General features: G+C 44.6%; 1 protein-coding gene across 4 annotated transcripts; it reads left to right on the forward strand.

The window, feature by feature from the left end:
- The first annotated feature begins 3 nt into the window (after positions 1-3).
- TEPSIN (TEPSIN adaptor related protein complex 4 accessory protein) lies at positions 4-13,006 on the forward strand. Of its 4 annotated transcripts, XM_081935622.1 has the most exons (13): positions 4-113; positions 1,320-1,392; positions 1,501-1,592; positions 1,736-1,829; positions 2,965-3,032; positions 3,144-3,222; positions 3,994-4,059; positions 5,225-5,428; positions 7,352-7,523; positions 8,043-8,156; positions 8,636-8,714; positions 9,759-9,893; positions 11,778-13,006. In XM_081935622.1, the coding sequence occupies exons 1-13, from the start codon at positions 69-71 to the stop codon at positions 12,306-12,308; spliced, it is 1,752 nt and encodes a 583-aa protein (XP_081791748.1). In that variant the 5' UTR covers positions 4-68; the 3' UTR covers positions 12,309-13,006. The 4 variants fall into 4 exon arrangements, with proteins under 4 accessions (XP_081791748.1, XP_081791750.1, XP_081791751.1 ...); XM_081935623.1 differs by lacking the exon at positions 4-113 and having other exon boundaries at positions 1,357-1,391; positions 1,492-1,592; XM_081935624.1 differs by lacking the exons at positions 4-113; positions 1,736-1,829.
- The last annotated feature ends 4,398 nt before the right edge of the window (positions 13,007-17,404 follow it).

The following is a 17,404-nucleotide window of genomic DNA, read 5'->3' on the forward strand; positions in this document are numbered from 1 at the left end:
TTCGATTGGAGTACTTGGCGTCCCAGGAGGCGGGGTGTTGAAGCGTATGGCTGAACCCGGAAGTCATCATGGCGGCTGTCCCTTTGCGAGATCGGCTGAGTTTCTTGACTCGGGTTAGCGTGGATAATAATACGATACTTTGCTTAGGGACGGGACGTGTGGAGATTTAGCGTATTAATTTACCCTAAAATCTCTGCAGTAGGGTGGAGGTCAAGATGCCAGATGGAGTTATGGATTTTTTCCCCGTTAGAGATGTATTAGATGCTTCAGTTCTTTTGATACCTCGATACTTTAGCAGCATAAGGGCAGAGAAGAAAATAAAGATGGATTATGGACTATTTTATCCGTGCAAGGTGTAGACGTGGAGCTTGCATGTTGCATGCTGCGCCATTGAAAAGGCTTGCAGAATCATTCTCTTGTTTCTTTGTTTACAATAACATCAGGCCTTGATCAATTGTAAAGCATGCAATATATTTACTAACACTGAAGTAATGCAGTCTGTAAAGGGCTATGAGACCAGTAGCATATATGAATTGGGATAAAAAAAATGAAGACACCAATTGTTTTCATCCCAGCATTTACTTTTACAGTTGCTATGCTGTATGTCAGTGATACAGTAATAGTGGCTTACAGCAGTCTGATTCCACCAGAGAATTTAATTGAAATAAGCATTTTACAAAGATTGTTGAAGCTGGATAAATTATACTAGCCAGATAGTAAGTCCAGCAAGGCACAAACCATAAGTGATGATATTCAAGTTCCACTTAGCAACGCAAACATAGGATGACACCTACTTGTAAAAAGAGGTGTTACCAGCTGCCTCAAAAGTAACCAGTGATAACTCGAAGACATGTCAGCCAGTGTGCAGGGAAGTAACATTGTATTAGGTTAAGTTTTCTTGAAATGAAATAACCATTCAAGCATTTGGAAGCAAAGAAGATCATTTTTCTTCCATCTGCATTTGGAGATGGGGTGTTTTTTTTGTTTCTTTTTGCCCTTTTCGGCCAGAGAAAATGCAGGTTTCATTCTTTTTCTTATACCAACTATAATTTGTAAAAGATATTTGTAAATATTGTAAAACATACAATATTTACATACAAAACATACAATACTTTTGTCTACTATCAGGGTGAATGAACTCCAATAGTAATGCTTCCTTATTCATGAAATGATACTCTTAGGCTGCCTGTATGTTCTCATTGCTATGTATGCTCTTTTTAATTTCTGTTGCCTCATAGTGCCATTGATTGTTGATACTAACAATTATATATTAAGGGAAAGTGACTTTTTTTTTTGTATATGTGTGTTCTTTTCTTCAGCTACCCACACTAATCAAAGGCACCTCAGATGATGAAGTTCCATGCCCAGGTTATCTGCTTGAAGAGATTGCCAGTATCCTTTGATCTTTAGAACAGTTGAAAAGCAGATCAGCACAAAAGTTTGAGTGATGCTTGTCTATCAATTCCTTTACTTTGCTAACTCTTTAACATAAACTTCCAGAGATCTCCCATGAATCAACAGGAAGCAGTCACTGCCTCCTTGAATACCTCCTCAATCGTCTTCAGAGCAACTCATGCCATATCAAGCTAAAGGTAAAAAAAAAAAGTGGCTTGAAAGAATGTGGCCAAAACTAGAGTTGGTCTTTGGAGTAGGCATCCTTAACTTTGAAACAAAAGCAAAGATTTATACTTTTAAATCTATTTTCACAATCCCAACTTAGCTTCTGCATTCTTAGGTGCTTAAGATCCTGCTCTATATGTGTACCCATGGCTCGTCACCTTTCCTTCTGCAGCTTAAGAGGAATTCTTCATTCATTCAGGAAGCCATAGGTAGGTCAGAGATTCCAACAAGAATAACTATGTCTTCCTAATAATAGTTATATAATGTTCATTCAGCACCTATGTGATCTCTTTTACACAAACTGATGAAAACAGCAGCAGAGTTAATGTTATTGTCATACATTACACTGAAGGACTTGATACTAAGAGAAGATAGGTTTGCCTAAAGCTAGTTAGTAAGTTTTGGTCAGAAAATAGCTCAGATGCAAACTATTAGTTATATAACCATCGGGGAATAGGTCCCACTGATCTCCTGGGTTAGGGATACATGGAAAAATACCCCTTGACACTACACTAGAAGCAAATGGGAGAAAACAATTTTCCCTTCTCCAGATTTTGTCATCAGTAGTCCGTGAGGAGAACTTAGCTGTCATTGTACTAGCAGTTCTAAAGTATAAAGATACTTTAGGAAAGCCCTGCCAAGAAGATGGCTCCAATAAAACAAACATTTTAATTACTTTAATTTTTCAAATAAGTTGAAGGTGTTGCTCCTAGTGGACAACTCTGACTCGAGATATTTCTTGTGCTCACTTTATTTTCTGTGGCATAGGGAAGAGGGAGGTGGAGATGGATTGGGAACTGTTGCCAATATTGTAATTTCCGCGCACATTTGCCTGCATAAAACCTCATTGATTATTCTGCATCAATATGAAAATCACAAGTGATCTTTATTACATAACTCTTTGTGATTGTGGAACTTAGGAGCCTTGGTAGCGCAGTGGTTAGAATGCAGTATTGCGGGCTAACTCTACCCACCACCAGGAGTTTGAGCCTGATTGGCTCATGATTGACTCAACCTTCCATTCTTCAGTAAAATAAGGACCCAGATTGTTGGGGGCAATATGCTGACATATCTAGGTAAACTATCTAGAGAGTCTTGTAAAGCATTATGAAGTGGTAGATAAGTCCAAGTGCTATTGCTATTACTTTCTCTGTTGGGGACATGTTTTGTACTAGGATTGTTGATATGGAACTTGTTGCATAGGATGTTTTTCATTGCTGCAAAACAGGCTCAGCTGCTTTGGCTGATTATGTTTTTAGCGGTCTATAAGGAGTGAAACCTATGCAAAGCACACAAGCATTCTGCTCTTTTGCTGCCTCACCATCTCTCTCCTCTACCTTGTAGGATTCACAGGGCCTCCTGATCCTCTCCATGGCAACAGCTTGTATCAGAAGGTGCGGCTGACTGCACAGGTGAGTGACAAGACCCAGTCATGAGATCTTGATGCTCTCAAAGCTTACTGTGTAGAAGGGCTTTCTGTATGACCATTCATCACATTGCCCTTTGCTTGCCTCTCCTTGTAGGATCTGGCAGGCACTTTATTTTCAGATGTGCTGTTGCCTCAATGTGTTACTCAGCCACCTAAAGAGCTGCCTTCATCAGGTAAACCAATACTGCCAAGATAAGACCCTAGTGTCTGTGCAGTTCTCCTGTATTACCTTTTTCAGTTAAAAATATATAATTTTATTTTCCTTTTTCTCGTTTTTACTCTTTTCCTTCCATGCTGTAGTGAGCATGACTTCCTGGCCCTCAATAACAGAGGGAAGAGAATACTACTTTTGAGAATGATACTGTCCAATTACTTCTGGTTGGGGGTGTTGAACCATCTATTTTGCCTTTTTCAAATATTCCAGAATTAAACCTGGCATTAGAGCTATAGCAGAATTATAACTCTAGGCCCAATTATTGTGGCCAGGTGAGAATAATTTCACTGTGAAGCTACTTGCAGCAAAGCTTCAACTGAGTAGAAGGAACAACTGTTGAGAGTAAGAATGGATATGCTTTTTCCATTTCTAGTTTGGGGTAGTGGTTAAGGTGCTGGCCTAGAAACCAGGAGACTGTGAGTTCTAGTCCTACCTTAAGCAGGAAAGGTAGCTGGATGACTTTGGGGCCAGTTCCCCCCCCTCCCTCCCTCTCTCTCTCTCTCCCTCCCTCTCTCTCTCTCTCTCTCTCTCTCTCTCTCTCTCAAAGGAGGAAGGAATATTAGGTATGTTCACTGCCTTGTTTATAAAAACAGTTCACATCTTTGGTAGGATAGAAATAAGTGCTGATAAAGTTATTTTCACCTGATGCTGATAAAGTGGAGAAAAACATCTGTGAGCTGCTGGATTCAGACTTCTTTTGTAAAGTTCCTTTCGTGTCTTCTCTTCCTAGGTATGGGAAATAGGTCCGGTCCCCATGGCTCACTCGAAGGCTTCGGTTTTGAAAAGAACAGCTCTGGTAAGCGTTTGGCTCAAGAGCTGAAGGGATGTGACTTCTACGATACCCCCCAGCTCTTTGGGCAAGAACCTTCTGCCTGCCTCCTAGTCTTCTGCTTCTTCCACTTGACCTCCCGAATTTTGCTATTTATCATATTCAGGATTTTTCCTCTCCGGATTCCTAGCAGTATCCAGCAGTACTTGCTTGGGGCTCAAAGCCAATCTGAGCACTAAACCAAGTTGAGCTGTACAGAAGAAATCAATTGAATACATTGCCAGAGAAGAGATCCTGTGGTTTCACCTGAAAATTTTGTACTTGGGGAGGTTCAGTTTGTTTCGTTATGAAGCATAGGAATTTCAGCAGTTAGCATATGCCCGTGATGGCGAACCTATGGCACACGTGCCACAGATGGCATGCGGAGCCATGTGTTAGGGCACGCAAGACATTGCCCTGTCAGCTCCAGTGCGCATGCACGTGCTGGCCAGCTGACTTCAGCCTTCATTTTTGGCCGTTTTTCGCCCTTCAGAGGCTTCAGGGAAGCCTCCTGAAGCCCCCAGAGGGGGCTGGGGAGGTCATTTTCACCCTCCCCAGGTCCTAGAAAGCCTCTGGAGCCTGGGGTGTGTGTGTGAAAAACAGGTCCATTGCGTGTCAAAAGCAGGGGGAAGGGCGGGGGGGTCACGCGCATAGAATTATGGGTGTGGGCATGCCCACGCACAACTCCCCTGCGCTCCCCCGCTTTTGGCACGCGATGGGAAAAAGGTTAGCCATCACTGGCATATTTCAATGGAGATATAGCTATATAGGACATAATGTCAAGGCTAGAGAGGGGAATGCCTGGGGGGGGGGAATGGAAAAATTGGGGGGAAAACAGGTTTTTTTTTTCATCCCCAACCCCACCCCATTTTTTCCAAAGCTGTTTGGAAAAAAATGGGGGGAAACCTGCCACCCCACCCCACCCACCAATTTTTCTGGGTTTTTTTTCCCAACCTTCTCATCTCTAGTCAAGATGCTTGTTATTTTGGACTCTGGCTTAGCCCATCTCTTTTCCAAACAGATGGATATAAATTCATGCCCATTAGAAGTTATTTTTTGCGTATGGCGTTTTTCTCCCCCATAGTTACTTCCCTAAATGTAACACAACAAACATCGGATTGGTAGAAATGGTTTCCTTTTATTGCTTTTTCAGTATCCCCTGGCAAAAGCCTGCTGGCTACCATCCAGAAGGCAGCTGAGGTGGTTGCCAATGTGGTGCTCCCTGATCAGGAACTGACATGTCCCCCTCGGAGGGAGATGGCAGACAATGTCTACGAGCCAGTGATGGCACCTTCCCCTGGCAAAAGCCCCGCCTTACTCACTAAGCCACCAGCAACCCTAGCCAAGAAGATGCGAGGTAGGAGACACCTTCAATTCTGTAGATGTTCAACCTTGTTGTATTTTGCTGTTTTTGAGAAAAAGAAAAGGTATACAGGTAGTCCTTGGCTTACGACCACAATTGAGCCCCCAATTTCCATTGCTAAGCGAGACAGTTGCTAAGTGAGTTTTGCCCCATTGTATGACATTTCTTGCCACGGTTGTTAAGTAAATCTTTGTTAAGTAAATCTGGCTTCCTCGTTGACTTTGATTACCAAAAGATCACAAAAGGTGATCACTTGAATAAATATGAACCAGTTGCCAAGCATCTAAATTTTGACCATGTGACCATGGAGATGACTGCAACACTCCTAAGGGTGAAAAATGGTCATAAGGGTTTTTATTCAGTGCCATTGTAATTTTAAACGGTCACTAAACAAACTGATGTAAGTCAAGGACTACCTGTAGATAATTACCATAAGTGCAAAGAGAGGGGAGCATCTCATGATACGTTCTATATACGTTCGTCACTTAAGTGCTCCTTGGCAAACCCCTAAGTCAACATCCACACATTTTCCAGTGTTTAGTGGTACTTTTAAACCAATTTCTTTGTATTTTGTTCGGGAGTTGAGGGTAATTTCGGCTGTTTTTTAATGCCATAACTATAGTCATAGGTTGCCTTGGACACAGGGGGTTTTCTGGCTGGCCCTGCCTGCTTTCTGAGTAACACCCCACTATCATTTGGTGGTGTTCTGACCCAGCCTTAGCAGAAGCAAGAAACAGACTCCTTGTCACGAAAACCCCCTCTTTAGTTACCTCTTGTGAATTAATTGCATTCACCCACCGAAAAATCCAGGCAAGAGTCCTTCATGGAGTTAACTGCAGTAACAGACCTTATCAATTCTTTGAAATAATTGCAAGGCCATAAGCTCCCATCTGAAAGGCTGCAAATTAAGTTCTGGCAAGCAGTCTTTGTGGCACAAAACACGATGAGCGAAACCTTCAGAAATACAAACTGTTGTCTCCTACAACAACCACTCTCCTTTCCTTCTATTTATTCCCCAGCCAGGGAGGGGCCATTCAGTATCCATGCGTGCTTTGCTTCCTGAGTTGACTCCTTGTCTTCCGTTGTTCACCTCTCCTAACTGCTCTGCACATATGTGCATCTGGAACAGGCCCCAGCTGTTCTTCCTCCTCACTCATATCAGACTTCAAAGGCAACTGCCTCTCTGGTGGTTGGGAAATGTCAGACAGCCCTGGCTCTATCTCTGCATCTGACACAGAGCATCTATCAGAGCCTTCCCCAGACTCCAGAATCGGTTCAAGTTCCTCCCCAACCTCCTTGTTGACCGAGTCTGTCGCCAGCTGGTGGCCTTTTGCTCCTGAAGTACAGGAAATGTTGTTGAACATATTTCCTAAACTCAAACCAACCTTGAGGCACCAATTAAGGTTGCCCGACTCCTCCTAGATTTTGAGGCATAGCAAAACAGGTATTCCTCGACTTACGACCACAATTGAGCCGCACATTTCTGTTATTAAGTGAGACATTTGTTAAGTGAGTTTTGCCTCATTTTATAACCTTTCTTGCCACAGTTGTTAAGTGAATCACTGCAGCTGGTAAGTTAGTAACCCGATTGTTAAGTGAATCTGGCTCCCCCATTGACTTTGCTTGTCAGAAAGTCGTAAAAGGTGATCACGTGACCTTGGGACACAGACATGGTCATAAATATGGACCAGTTGCCAGGCACCTGAATTTTGATCACATGATCCTAGGGATGCTGCAAAGGTGGTAACTACGAAAAACTGTCACGTCACATTTTTCAGTGCCTTTGTAACTTTGAACGGTCACTAAATGAACTGTTGTTAGTGGAGGACTGTCTGTAGTGATGAACGAATGCCTTCCTTGGCTTTTGAAGAAGTCATTTGGTCCTATCACCCGTTTCCTTTGCAAATCCTCTCGCAGTGAACCACCAGCCTGGGCAAGCAGGAGGTGGGTGGGAGGACCTGGACACGGGGCTCAGCTCCCAGAATTCCTTGCAAGAGAATAGCGACCCAAGCAGAACTTCGGAATCCGGCAGCAAAGCAAGCAGTGATAATCACTCCGGGGCCTTGGAGCCAGGCAGTGCTGTTGACAGGTAAGAGAAGAAACTGGGGGAGCTAACGGCTGGGCCTAAGCCAAGGGGAAGATAGCTGAGAGAGAGAGAAGTGAATTTTTGATTTGGACTGTGGAAGAGTCTGGTACAGGTCCAGAGGTGGGTTGCTGCCGATTCAGCCCAGATCGGGCAAACCAGTAGTAGCGGTGGCAGGAGGCTCCGCCCAGATGCTTCTGCACATGTGCAGAAGCGTCGCGCGTGAGAGCACGCCCGAACCGGTAGTAAAAAAAAAAAGCAACCCACCTCTGTCTTGACTACAGAGCTTGTTGGAGAACTTTGGGCTAGTCATTATCTCTCAGCCCAGTACTCACCCAGGGGGGGGGCAACATGAAGGGAGACACCCCCTCCCCCTCTTGGGAGTTTCCAGAGGACAAGCATGTTATGCAATTAATAAATACACACATGTTCACACGTGTGCTGGGATCTCTTGTGAGGCAGAGGAAGGGAAGGGAAGGGAAGGAAAAGATGTCTCAATGTTAATTTCTCCCCATTTCTTTTTAGGATGGAAGCTGAAAACCTGAATGATTGTCTTCAAGAAATGAGTCTTGTCACTGGATTGACCAAGGGCTCCAAAGTCTTCCTGACTCGTGAGGAAACCCAGCACTTCATCAAAGAGTAAGAACCCCACAGGCTCTCCATGTCCCAAAATAGGGCTCATCCCTGTTCATTCCCACCTTTTCTGCATTACTGGATAGCGTAGGGTATCCATATACTTACCCTTATCTTTCAACAACACTGCATCACGTTTTGTAAATTGTTGTAACTTAGTCCTTGTTTTCGGCGCTAAGGCTGAAGCAGAAAATCCCAATGGACCTTGTCCTCTGTTTATTAGACGTACAAATAGTCCTCAACTTAAATTGAGCCCAAAATTTACGTTGCAAAAGTGAAACATTTGTTAAGTGAGTTTTGCCCCATTTTACAACTTTTCTTGCCATATATCCGTGATGGCGAACAGATGGCGTTGCTTGGGCATCTCCAGAGACCTGGGAGAAAGCGGCTGGCCTTCTTCCTTGCCCCATAAAATTGTTTCCTTCTCCCCCTGGTTGAATGGCTCTATGCCATCTCTCTCTCTCTCTCATTCTCTCTCTCCACAGGTGCGGAGTGCTGAACTGTGAAGTTGTCTTGGCTTTGCTTAACCGAACTCTGAAGGAGCCCAGTGAGTGCATCTGTATGGTGAGGAAACTCCTAGGAAAACTTATCTACTTCAGCAGGTTGCATTAAATCCCTCTTCAGTTTGGCTGATAAGCGACATTCTCCTGTGTTCTGCTTGGAGACTCCATGCATGGGTATAACTTCTGTCTATCTGCCCAGAGATTGAGTTTTAAATTGTTTGGACACGCCTCCTTGGCTTGACTGGTTTCAGTTTCTTAACTCAGTCTAGCCCAAAGAGATGCATCCTTCTTCTCTCCAGGTATTCTGAGCAGATAACAGAATTATTCTTCAACAAATCTCAAGAATTGCAAGGAGTTTTCAAGCTGCAGGAGACTCCATTCCCACCTTGTGAATACAGGTCCAGCATCCGACTGGAATCATTCTGAAGACATCACGACTCATTGAATCGCCTTCGTTAAGAAACTGAAACCAGTCAAGGCAAGGAGGCGTGTCCAAACAATTTGAACTCAGTCTCTGGGCAGATAGACAGAAGTTATACCCATGACCGGAGTCTCCTGCAGTGCCCAGAGAACTACCGTTCAGTTAGAACCAATGGTCTTTTTCTGAAACTGCAGCCATAGAACTCCATTTTTCTCCAGCTGTCTCCTTTAGGGCTAACAGCAAAAGGGTAGGATTTCTTTCTTCTTCTCATTTTATCAGTACACTCATAATAGTGTAATGGGGAACAACAGCTGCCTGGGCTTATTCATTTTTAGGGCAACGTGTTAAGAAAAGGCTCAGACTTGTGTTCCTCATAGCAAGCCTTTTAATACTATCACAACAGGTGGCAGCATCTGTCCGTCTTTAGCTGATTACTGAAAAGTTAAACAATTGAGCTGATCTCAAAATACTTGTAATACTTGACTGATTCAGTGCTAAGGCTTGCAGGCTAGACTGAAGTAGAAAATAAATAAATCTCAGAAGGCAGCAGACAGACAGATAGACACACACACACACACACACACACACACACACACACATTCTGCCATTGTGGCTATGTACTTTTGGAACATACCAACCATTTGTCTCCCTAACCATCTGCCTTTTTTCCTTATCCTTCCACAGAGGGCAATGTGTGCCATCTCTTCCCTTATGTGTTCCGACTTGCTCTCCCAGGATCATATCTTTGCCGTTACCCAGAAACACTTACAGGAGCTTAGTGAAGGGAGCCCAGGGTGTGTAGCCAACAAAGCAACAAAGGTAAATCCTGGTTGTCCACTTCCTAGGACATCAGGCTGTATGTCCCCTTGTACTTTGGCATTCTATGGCATTTCTGCATGCTGAATAGGCCTGTGTGGCTTGACATGTAGCAGTGTTGGTGAAGCGTTTCAGCACTGATCACTGAAACGGGAGCGCGCGTGGCATAAACCGGAAGAGCAGCCGCCCGGTGTGCATGCGCAGGCCGGGAAGAGGATCTTCCGGTTTCTGGCATGTGCGCTGGCCAGCTGGTCTTCGCGCATGCATGCATACTAGAAATCGGAAGAGCAGGTGCCAGTGTACATGCACTTGCCGGAAACCAGGAGAGCAGTTGCCTGGTGCGCATGCGCACGCTGGGAAGATTATCTTCCTGTTTCTAGCATGCGCACCAGCCAGCAGGTCTTTGCACACGCATGGGTGCCAGAAACCAGAAGATCAGGCGGCTGTGTGTGATTGTGTGTGTGTGTGTACCTTTGTTTTCAGCGGGAAAGGAATAGAATAAAAAGCCAGTTTGGTCCTGGTACACTGGACCAGCTGCAGAAAAACCTGAGTTCCAACCTTGCCTTAGGCGCAGAAGCCAGCACGATGGCCTTGGGCCAGACACTCTTTCTTAGCTCTAGGAAGAAGTCAAGAGCAAAACTTTGGAAAATGTTGCCAAAAACAGCAAGCATCTAGCTACCAGAAGTCAAGATTGACTTGAGACAAGGAAACAAAAAACCTGTAGATCTTCTATCTCTCTATATATATTTAATATACTCGAGGAGAAAATTGCTTGGGAGGTGCAAGCATCCTAAAGATTTAATAGAAGCAACAGCATTCACTACAAATGATGCTCTGAGTTTCAGACACACACGCAACCCCCCCGCCCCCAAGACAAGGGCATCATAGACAGTGCTTGCCTTCAATGAGTAAATGAGAACATCTAGTACTGTAGCTTTGTTGCAACTAAATAGGGATGGATTGCATAGTCCCTGGATGGGAGTCTACTGATGCATGCACTTTTCAAGCTAGATGCTCAAACTGAAAATAAAATAATGTCGATCATGCTGTCCTAAAGGAAATCAGCCCTGTCTTTTGTGTGGAAGGAAAGATACTGAAACTGAAGCTCAAATACTTTGGCCACAAGAGAGGACTCATCGAAAAAGGTCCTGATGTTGGGAAAGATTGAATGCAAAAGAAGAAGATAGTAGAGGGTGAGATGATTAGATAGTGTTATTGATACAAGGTACATGAATTTGGGGAAACTCCAGGAGGCAATGGAGGACAGGGGGAATCTGGGTTGCTATGGGGCCGTGGGGTTGCGACAGCAGACCTGACTTAGCAACGGAACAACAGCGACAAGTGAAAATGAATCTAGTGTGGGAAAGTGTCTCTATAAGTTCCTTGAATGTGACTGCTCTTCTTACTACCTACTGCAGTGTTGGTGAACCATTTCAGCACCAAGTACCAAAAAGGTGTGTGTGTGTGCGCGCGTGCGCCAGAAACCGGAAGAGCAGCTCATGCGTGCACTGGGAAGATGATCTTCCAGTTTCTGGTGCGCGCATGCACACCAGCCACCTGGTCTCCCGGTTTCTTGTGTGCATGCTCACACAAAGACCAGCTGGCCTGAGTGCATGCACGCACTGGAAAGCGGAAGACCATCTTCCCGACACCTGCATGCGCACCGTGCGGCTGCTCTTCCGGGTTCTGGGTGCTCCCGCACATGTAAAGACCAACTGGCCGGTATGCCGGAACCTAGAAGAGCAACTGATGATGGCTCGTGTGCCCGGAGAGATGGCTCTGCGTGCCACTTCCGGCACGCATGCCATAGGTTGTCCATCGTGGACCTACTGCCTTGTTGTTCATGTCAAGATCTTTTTTTTTCTCTCTTCCATCCCACTTAAACAGATATTGCGTCAGTTTGAAGCCCTCTGCCAAAGCCATTCCATGTCCAAAAACCCACCGCCCGTGGCTGCCTCCTGTTCACCTGCCAAGACAACCTTGGAGCATGCCGATGACCTGCTGACAAACACGGTGCCATTCTCAGAAGACTCCTTCCTGAAGCCCATTAACCTGTCGCTGCAGCCCTCCCAAGCCCCTCAGCTCCTCACCAGCAACACGTTCCAACCAGCAGGACAGATGCCGGAATCTCTGTCCTGTGGCCAACTGGATATCCTGCCACCTGATCTCAGCCAGCAGAGGGCAGAAGGCAGGCTGCCAGACTCTGACCCCCAAGAAGAAAGGCCCCCAAGGGGTGATCCAGATGGCACCGTTTCTTTATTCGCTGGCATGGAACTGATCGCACCTTCAAGCATGGCACTAGCAGCATCTGGGCAGGATTGTATTTCTCCAGGGCCAGAGACAGCATCCTTCCCAGGGAATACTAGAGATAGTGAGGACAACCAGCAACTCTCTGCTTTCCCCTTCCTTCATGTATAGCACTCCCCCCCGGATGCAATTTTAGTTGTGTGTGGAGGCGGGGAGAATAAGCAACAAACCAACTATCTTTCTAGCTCTTTTCATTCCAGGGAGAGAGGTTTTCTGGTAGGATTTGGTCTAGTTAGGGGCTGCAATAGAGTACAGTAGTTTGTCTGATCTTAACAGGAATTTTATCATCTTTATTCTTGACCGATCAAGAGGGGGCGGGGGGAAGGCTGGATTCTTGTCATTCTATCCTGAAAAGGGTTTCAGTTGATATGTCCCACTAATTTATATTCTTACTGAATCATCCGTGAGAATGAGAGAGAAGACTTGAATCCTCGCTGCTGCCTCTTAAAACGGGTTATTTTTTATTGAGTGGAGAATAAAGACAATCATTTCTTCTCGTGAAGAACAATATAATTGGTTCTTATGAAAAATGTTACTCTCTTCCATTACGAAAATTGAGTTCCATTTTATATTATTTCTTCCTGCAGATTTTGTTATTCAGGCCGCATCCCCCCCTCTTATCTGACTCCATTCCCTTTGACAGAGGCAGCTCCTCACTTGAGGTGTTAAGGCTGTCAAAATTCTTAAAGCTGAAAAAAATTAAAATGAATTGGAAATGAACTGGGGGGGGGGGTGTTTGCTTACTCCCTACCATTTTCTGTTCCTTGTTCGTCTCAGCACATGCCGCTAAAGTATGAAATAAAGCAAAACAGGGACAAAATATCAAGGAAGCCCCATTTTCCTTCTGTGGGACTTTGTGACAGTTCCAGCAACTGAACAAGGGGACAATATTTGTCAGTGCTGTCATCCTTAGGCAACATAGCTAACAGGACAATTAGTTCATTCCTTCCAACCTTCCCTCTATTAGCTAGCATTAACATGTTCACACAACATATTAACACTTCTTGCCTAAATCATGTGTCAAAGGCCATTGTTTGAAATTCTGCTTGTAACAAATAAGAGAAGAAGGTCTAGAAGAATAAAGGTTACTGACTGTGTTAGTGACCTCTTCTACGCACTCTGGGAAGGAAAGCTAATTATGGTCCACATAAAACCACTGTAGTTCTTAAACATCCTCACAAGTTGCTTAGTTGGGTGACTTTGTGAACTGTATGATCCCACTGCTGCTTGAAACACAGGTAGCCCTGCTTTGCCCCCAGCCTTCCCTTGTCTTCTCTAACCATTCCCTCCGCAAACAGGAAGGCTAGAATAAAGTTGTTGTCAGAAGCTTAGGTGGAGTTTCCAACACTCAGATCAACAGAAAATTATAAATGGTATTAATGTGGGTCAATATCAAGATTTGATTTTGTCTGGTAGCCCACAGACTCTAAAACTTTGACCAGAAGAAGTAAAAGCTCTTGATTGGGCAGGGTGGCAGGAAATCCAAACACAGGACTTGTGAGCACCATGGTACCTGTTGTCCCCCAAATAGCACTGACAGCCCTCCAAAACGACGTATGTTATCATGGCGTGGAAGATAGCATACAAGACTTAAAGGGATACTGGCAGATTAGATAGATAAATAACCGTATTTTTCAGAGTATAAAATGCACCTTTTTCCTCCAAAAAAGAGGGTGAAAATCTGGGTGTGTCTTATACAATTAATACAGCATTTTTGGCCTCCCGAAACCCTGCTCCCTTTGCAAAAATGGAAGTGCAGAGGGTTTGGGAGGCCTGCAAAGGGCTCCTGGGGGGCGGGGAGGGCAAAAATGAGCAAAACATGGACCATTCTTTGCTCATTTCCTCCCCACCCAGTCCCTAGGAGCACTCTACAAGCGTCCCAGAGCCTATGACTGCATTTTTTGTTGCAAAAAAACAGACAGACAGACAGTGTGGTACTCTAAATTACGCTGCTTCTCTGGAGGTCTTGCATTCATTTTTTTATTTAAGGGTTCTTAGATTTAAAAAATATACTGGGAATCTTGCCACAAATCTGATACAAGCTAATACAAATTATTTGTTTAGTTGCAATGTTTCTAAACCTTGACAGCTTGAAGATGTGTGGACTTTCAACTCCGATAGCTGACAGGAATTTTGTGTGTTGCACATATCTTCAAGCTGTCAAAGTTCAGAACCTGGTCTAATAACTGAGAATTTGTTGGATTTAAATGTGTTAGTTACTCAGTGCTGAGAGAATACTCCTGCATTTTCAAACATTACTTATTTGTACATTATAGTATAGGACTGAACTCAGTCCCTGAAATATGATGGTTGCCCTACTAGTTACATAATGCCTAGCAGAGGTGGTATTCAGCAGGTTCTGACCAGTTCTGGAGAAATTTTGAGTAGTTTAGAGAACCAGTAAATACAACTTCTGACTGTCCCTGCCCCTATCTATTCTCTGCTCCAAAGTCCCAGCTGATCAGGAGGAAATTGGGATTTTACAGTATCCTTCCCCTGGAGTGGTGAGGGAATGGAGATTTTACAGTATCCTTCCCCTGGAATGGGGAGGGAATGAAGATTTTGCAGTATCCTTCCCCTGGAGTAAGGAGGAGATGGGGATTTTGCAGTAACCTCCCCTGGAGTGGGGAGGGAATGGAGATTTTGCAGTATCCTTCCCCAGGAGTGGGGAGGGAATGGGGATTTTGCAGTATCCTTCCCCTGGAGTGGGGAGGGAATGGAGATTTTGCAGTATCCTTCCCCTGGAGTGGGGAGGGAATGAGGATTTTGCAGTATCCTTCCCCTGGAGTGGGGAGGAAATGGAGATTTTACAGTATCCTTCCCTTGGAATGGGGGAGGGAATGGAGATTTTACAGTATCCTTCCCTTGGAGTGGGGAGGGAATTGAGATTTTGCAGTATCCTTCCCCTGCAGTGTGGAGGGAATGGAGATTTTACAGTATCCTTCCCTTGGAGTGAGGAGGAAATGGGGATTTTGCAGTAACCTTCCCCTGGAGTGGGGAGGGAATGGAGATTTTGCAGTATCCTTCCCCTGGAGTGAGGAGGAAATGGGGATTTTGCAGTAACCTTCCCTTGGAGTGGGGAGGGAATGGAGATTTTACAGTATCCTTCCACTGCCATGCCCATCAAACCATGCCCACAGAACCGGTAGTAAAAAAATTTGAATCCCACCACTGGTGCCTACATATAATGTTAGTAGCCAACACTACTGAAACTGTGTTTCATTGATAGTTTCTTCGGCACCCCTTTGGATGTGATGGACCACAGCTCCCATCATCCATCACCAAGCACTTCTATGTTGAGGGTGATGAGAATTGTAATTCCAATAAATTGAACAAGTGCAGTTGGTAAAGAACAATGGTAATTGTTAATGCTAAAATACTTATATTCAGTATAGTTCTACTGCCTTTGTAGGACCCTACGATATTTTCTTCTGGCCATTTCTAACCCAACACAGTATAGCAAGAGAGAATGGCACAGGTAGTCCTCGGTTTAGGACTACAATTGAGCCCAATATTTCCAGTGCTAAGCAAGACAGCTGTTAAACGAAGTCTTCCTCATTTTATGACACTTCTTGCCACGCTGTGATTGTTAAGTTAGTAACCTGGTTGAAAAGTTAATCTGGCTTCCCCATTGACTTTAATTTTCAGAAGATCACAAAAGGTGACTTACATGAACCCGGGACACTGCAACCAGAATACATTACCAATAGATTACCAAGTATCTGGATTTTGATTATGTGGCCACAGGGATGCTGCAACGGTCATGTGAAAAATGGTCATAAGTCACTTTTCAGTGCAGCTGTAACTTTGGTTATAAGTCGAGGACTATCTGTAATATGGTTGCTTGGTATGTCTACGGTAAATGGATGCTCATGACTTTGAGGCAGTTGACCTTCATATAGAAAAATATGCCTGCTGTATCAAGGAATTAATTTCCCAGTAAATGTCTAATATTAATTATTTTTCGCAGGGGGGGGGGCTGGGTTTCTGAGAACAGTTTCTGTAACTGTGGTGTTGCCATGGAGTTTTGATGGCTGTGCAATCTGCCTAGACACATTTATTGTCTGAAATCAAGGACCTTGGACTTTAGTTCACACCAGAAATGAATTAGTCTTTATTTTTTCAAAACAATCAAGTCCAGCGATGGCAAACCTTTTTTGGCTCACGTGCCATAAGTGGGGGGAGCACAGGGGGGTTGTGTGCAGGCGTGCCACACCCATAATGCAATGCGGGACCCCCAGTGTGCATGCGCGCACTACAGCGATTCCCCCCCCCCCATTTTTACATGCTTTATAGGAGCCTGGGGAGGGCGGGAGGCGGGGGAGGGCGAAAACAGCCTCCCCCGCCCCCCGGACACCCTCCAGAGGCTTCAGAGACCGTCAGGAGGCTTCCCTGACGCCTTCGGAGCGCTCAAAACGACCCTCCGAGCAAACCGGAAGTCACTTGCTAAGTCACTTCCGGTTTGCTCAGAGGATCGTTTTGAGTGCTCTGAAGGCTTCAGGGACCATCAGGAGGCTTTCCTGAAGCCTCCGGAGCAGTCAAAACGACCCTCCGAGCAAACAGGAAGTCCGTTCCTGAACTTCCGGTTTAATAAATAATAATAATAATAAATTTGAATTTATTAGCCACTCCCTTTCCAGGCAGGACTCGGGGCGGCGTACAATGGGCATATAAAACATAAAACATGTGTACAAACACACAAACATACATATATACAAAGACACACATGCACGGAGGAGGTAACAAATTACAACATTTAGACAGTTAAAAATCACCATTAAAATGCCCCAATTGTAAAAAACCCAATGTACAATTAAAATTTAAAATTTAAAAAGACAGTCAGGAGGAGTGAGAAAAATTACGGTTGAAACTGGTTTGCCCGTAGGGCCAGTTTTTTGCGCTCTGGAGGCTTAATGGAAGCTTATGAAGCCTCTGGAGGGCCTCGGGGGGGGGGGGATGTCTTTTCACCCTCCTCAGGCTCCTATAAAGCCTCTGGAGCCTGGGGAGGGCAAAAAATGGCTTTTAAAAAGGGTGAACTCAGCTGGCCAGCATGTGCATGCCCCTTTAAATGGTTCCCGGACAAAACAAAGTTTTACGATTGAGTTCTGTTCAAAGCTGAAAAGCATTTCAGAACATAGTCATGTTTGGGATCTGTTTTTCTCTCTCTCTAGTGATTGAATAATATGATCAATCTGGCAATCACATAA

This window comes from Natrix helvetica (assembly GCF_964273705.1).
Source record: "Natrix helvetica genome assembly, chromosome: 1".
NCBI lineage: Eukaryota > Metazoa > Chordata > Lepidosauria > Squamata > Natricidae > Natrix > Natrix helvetica.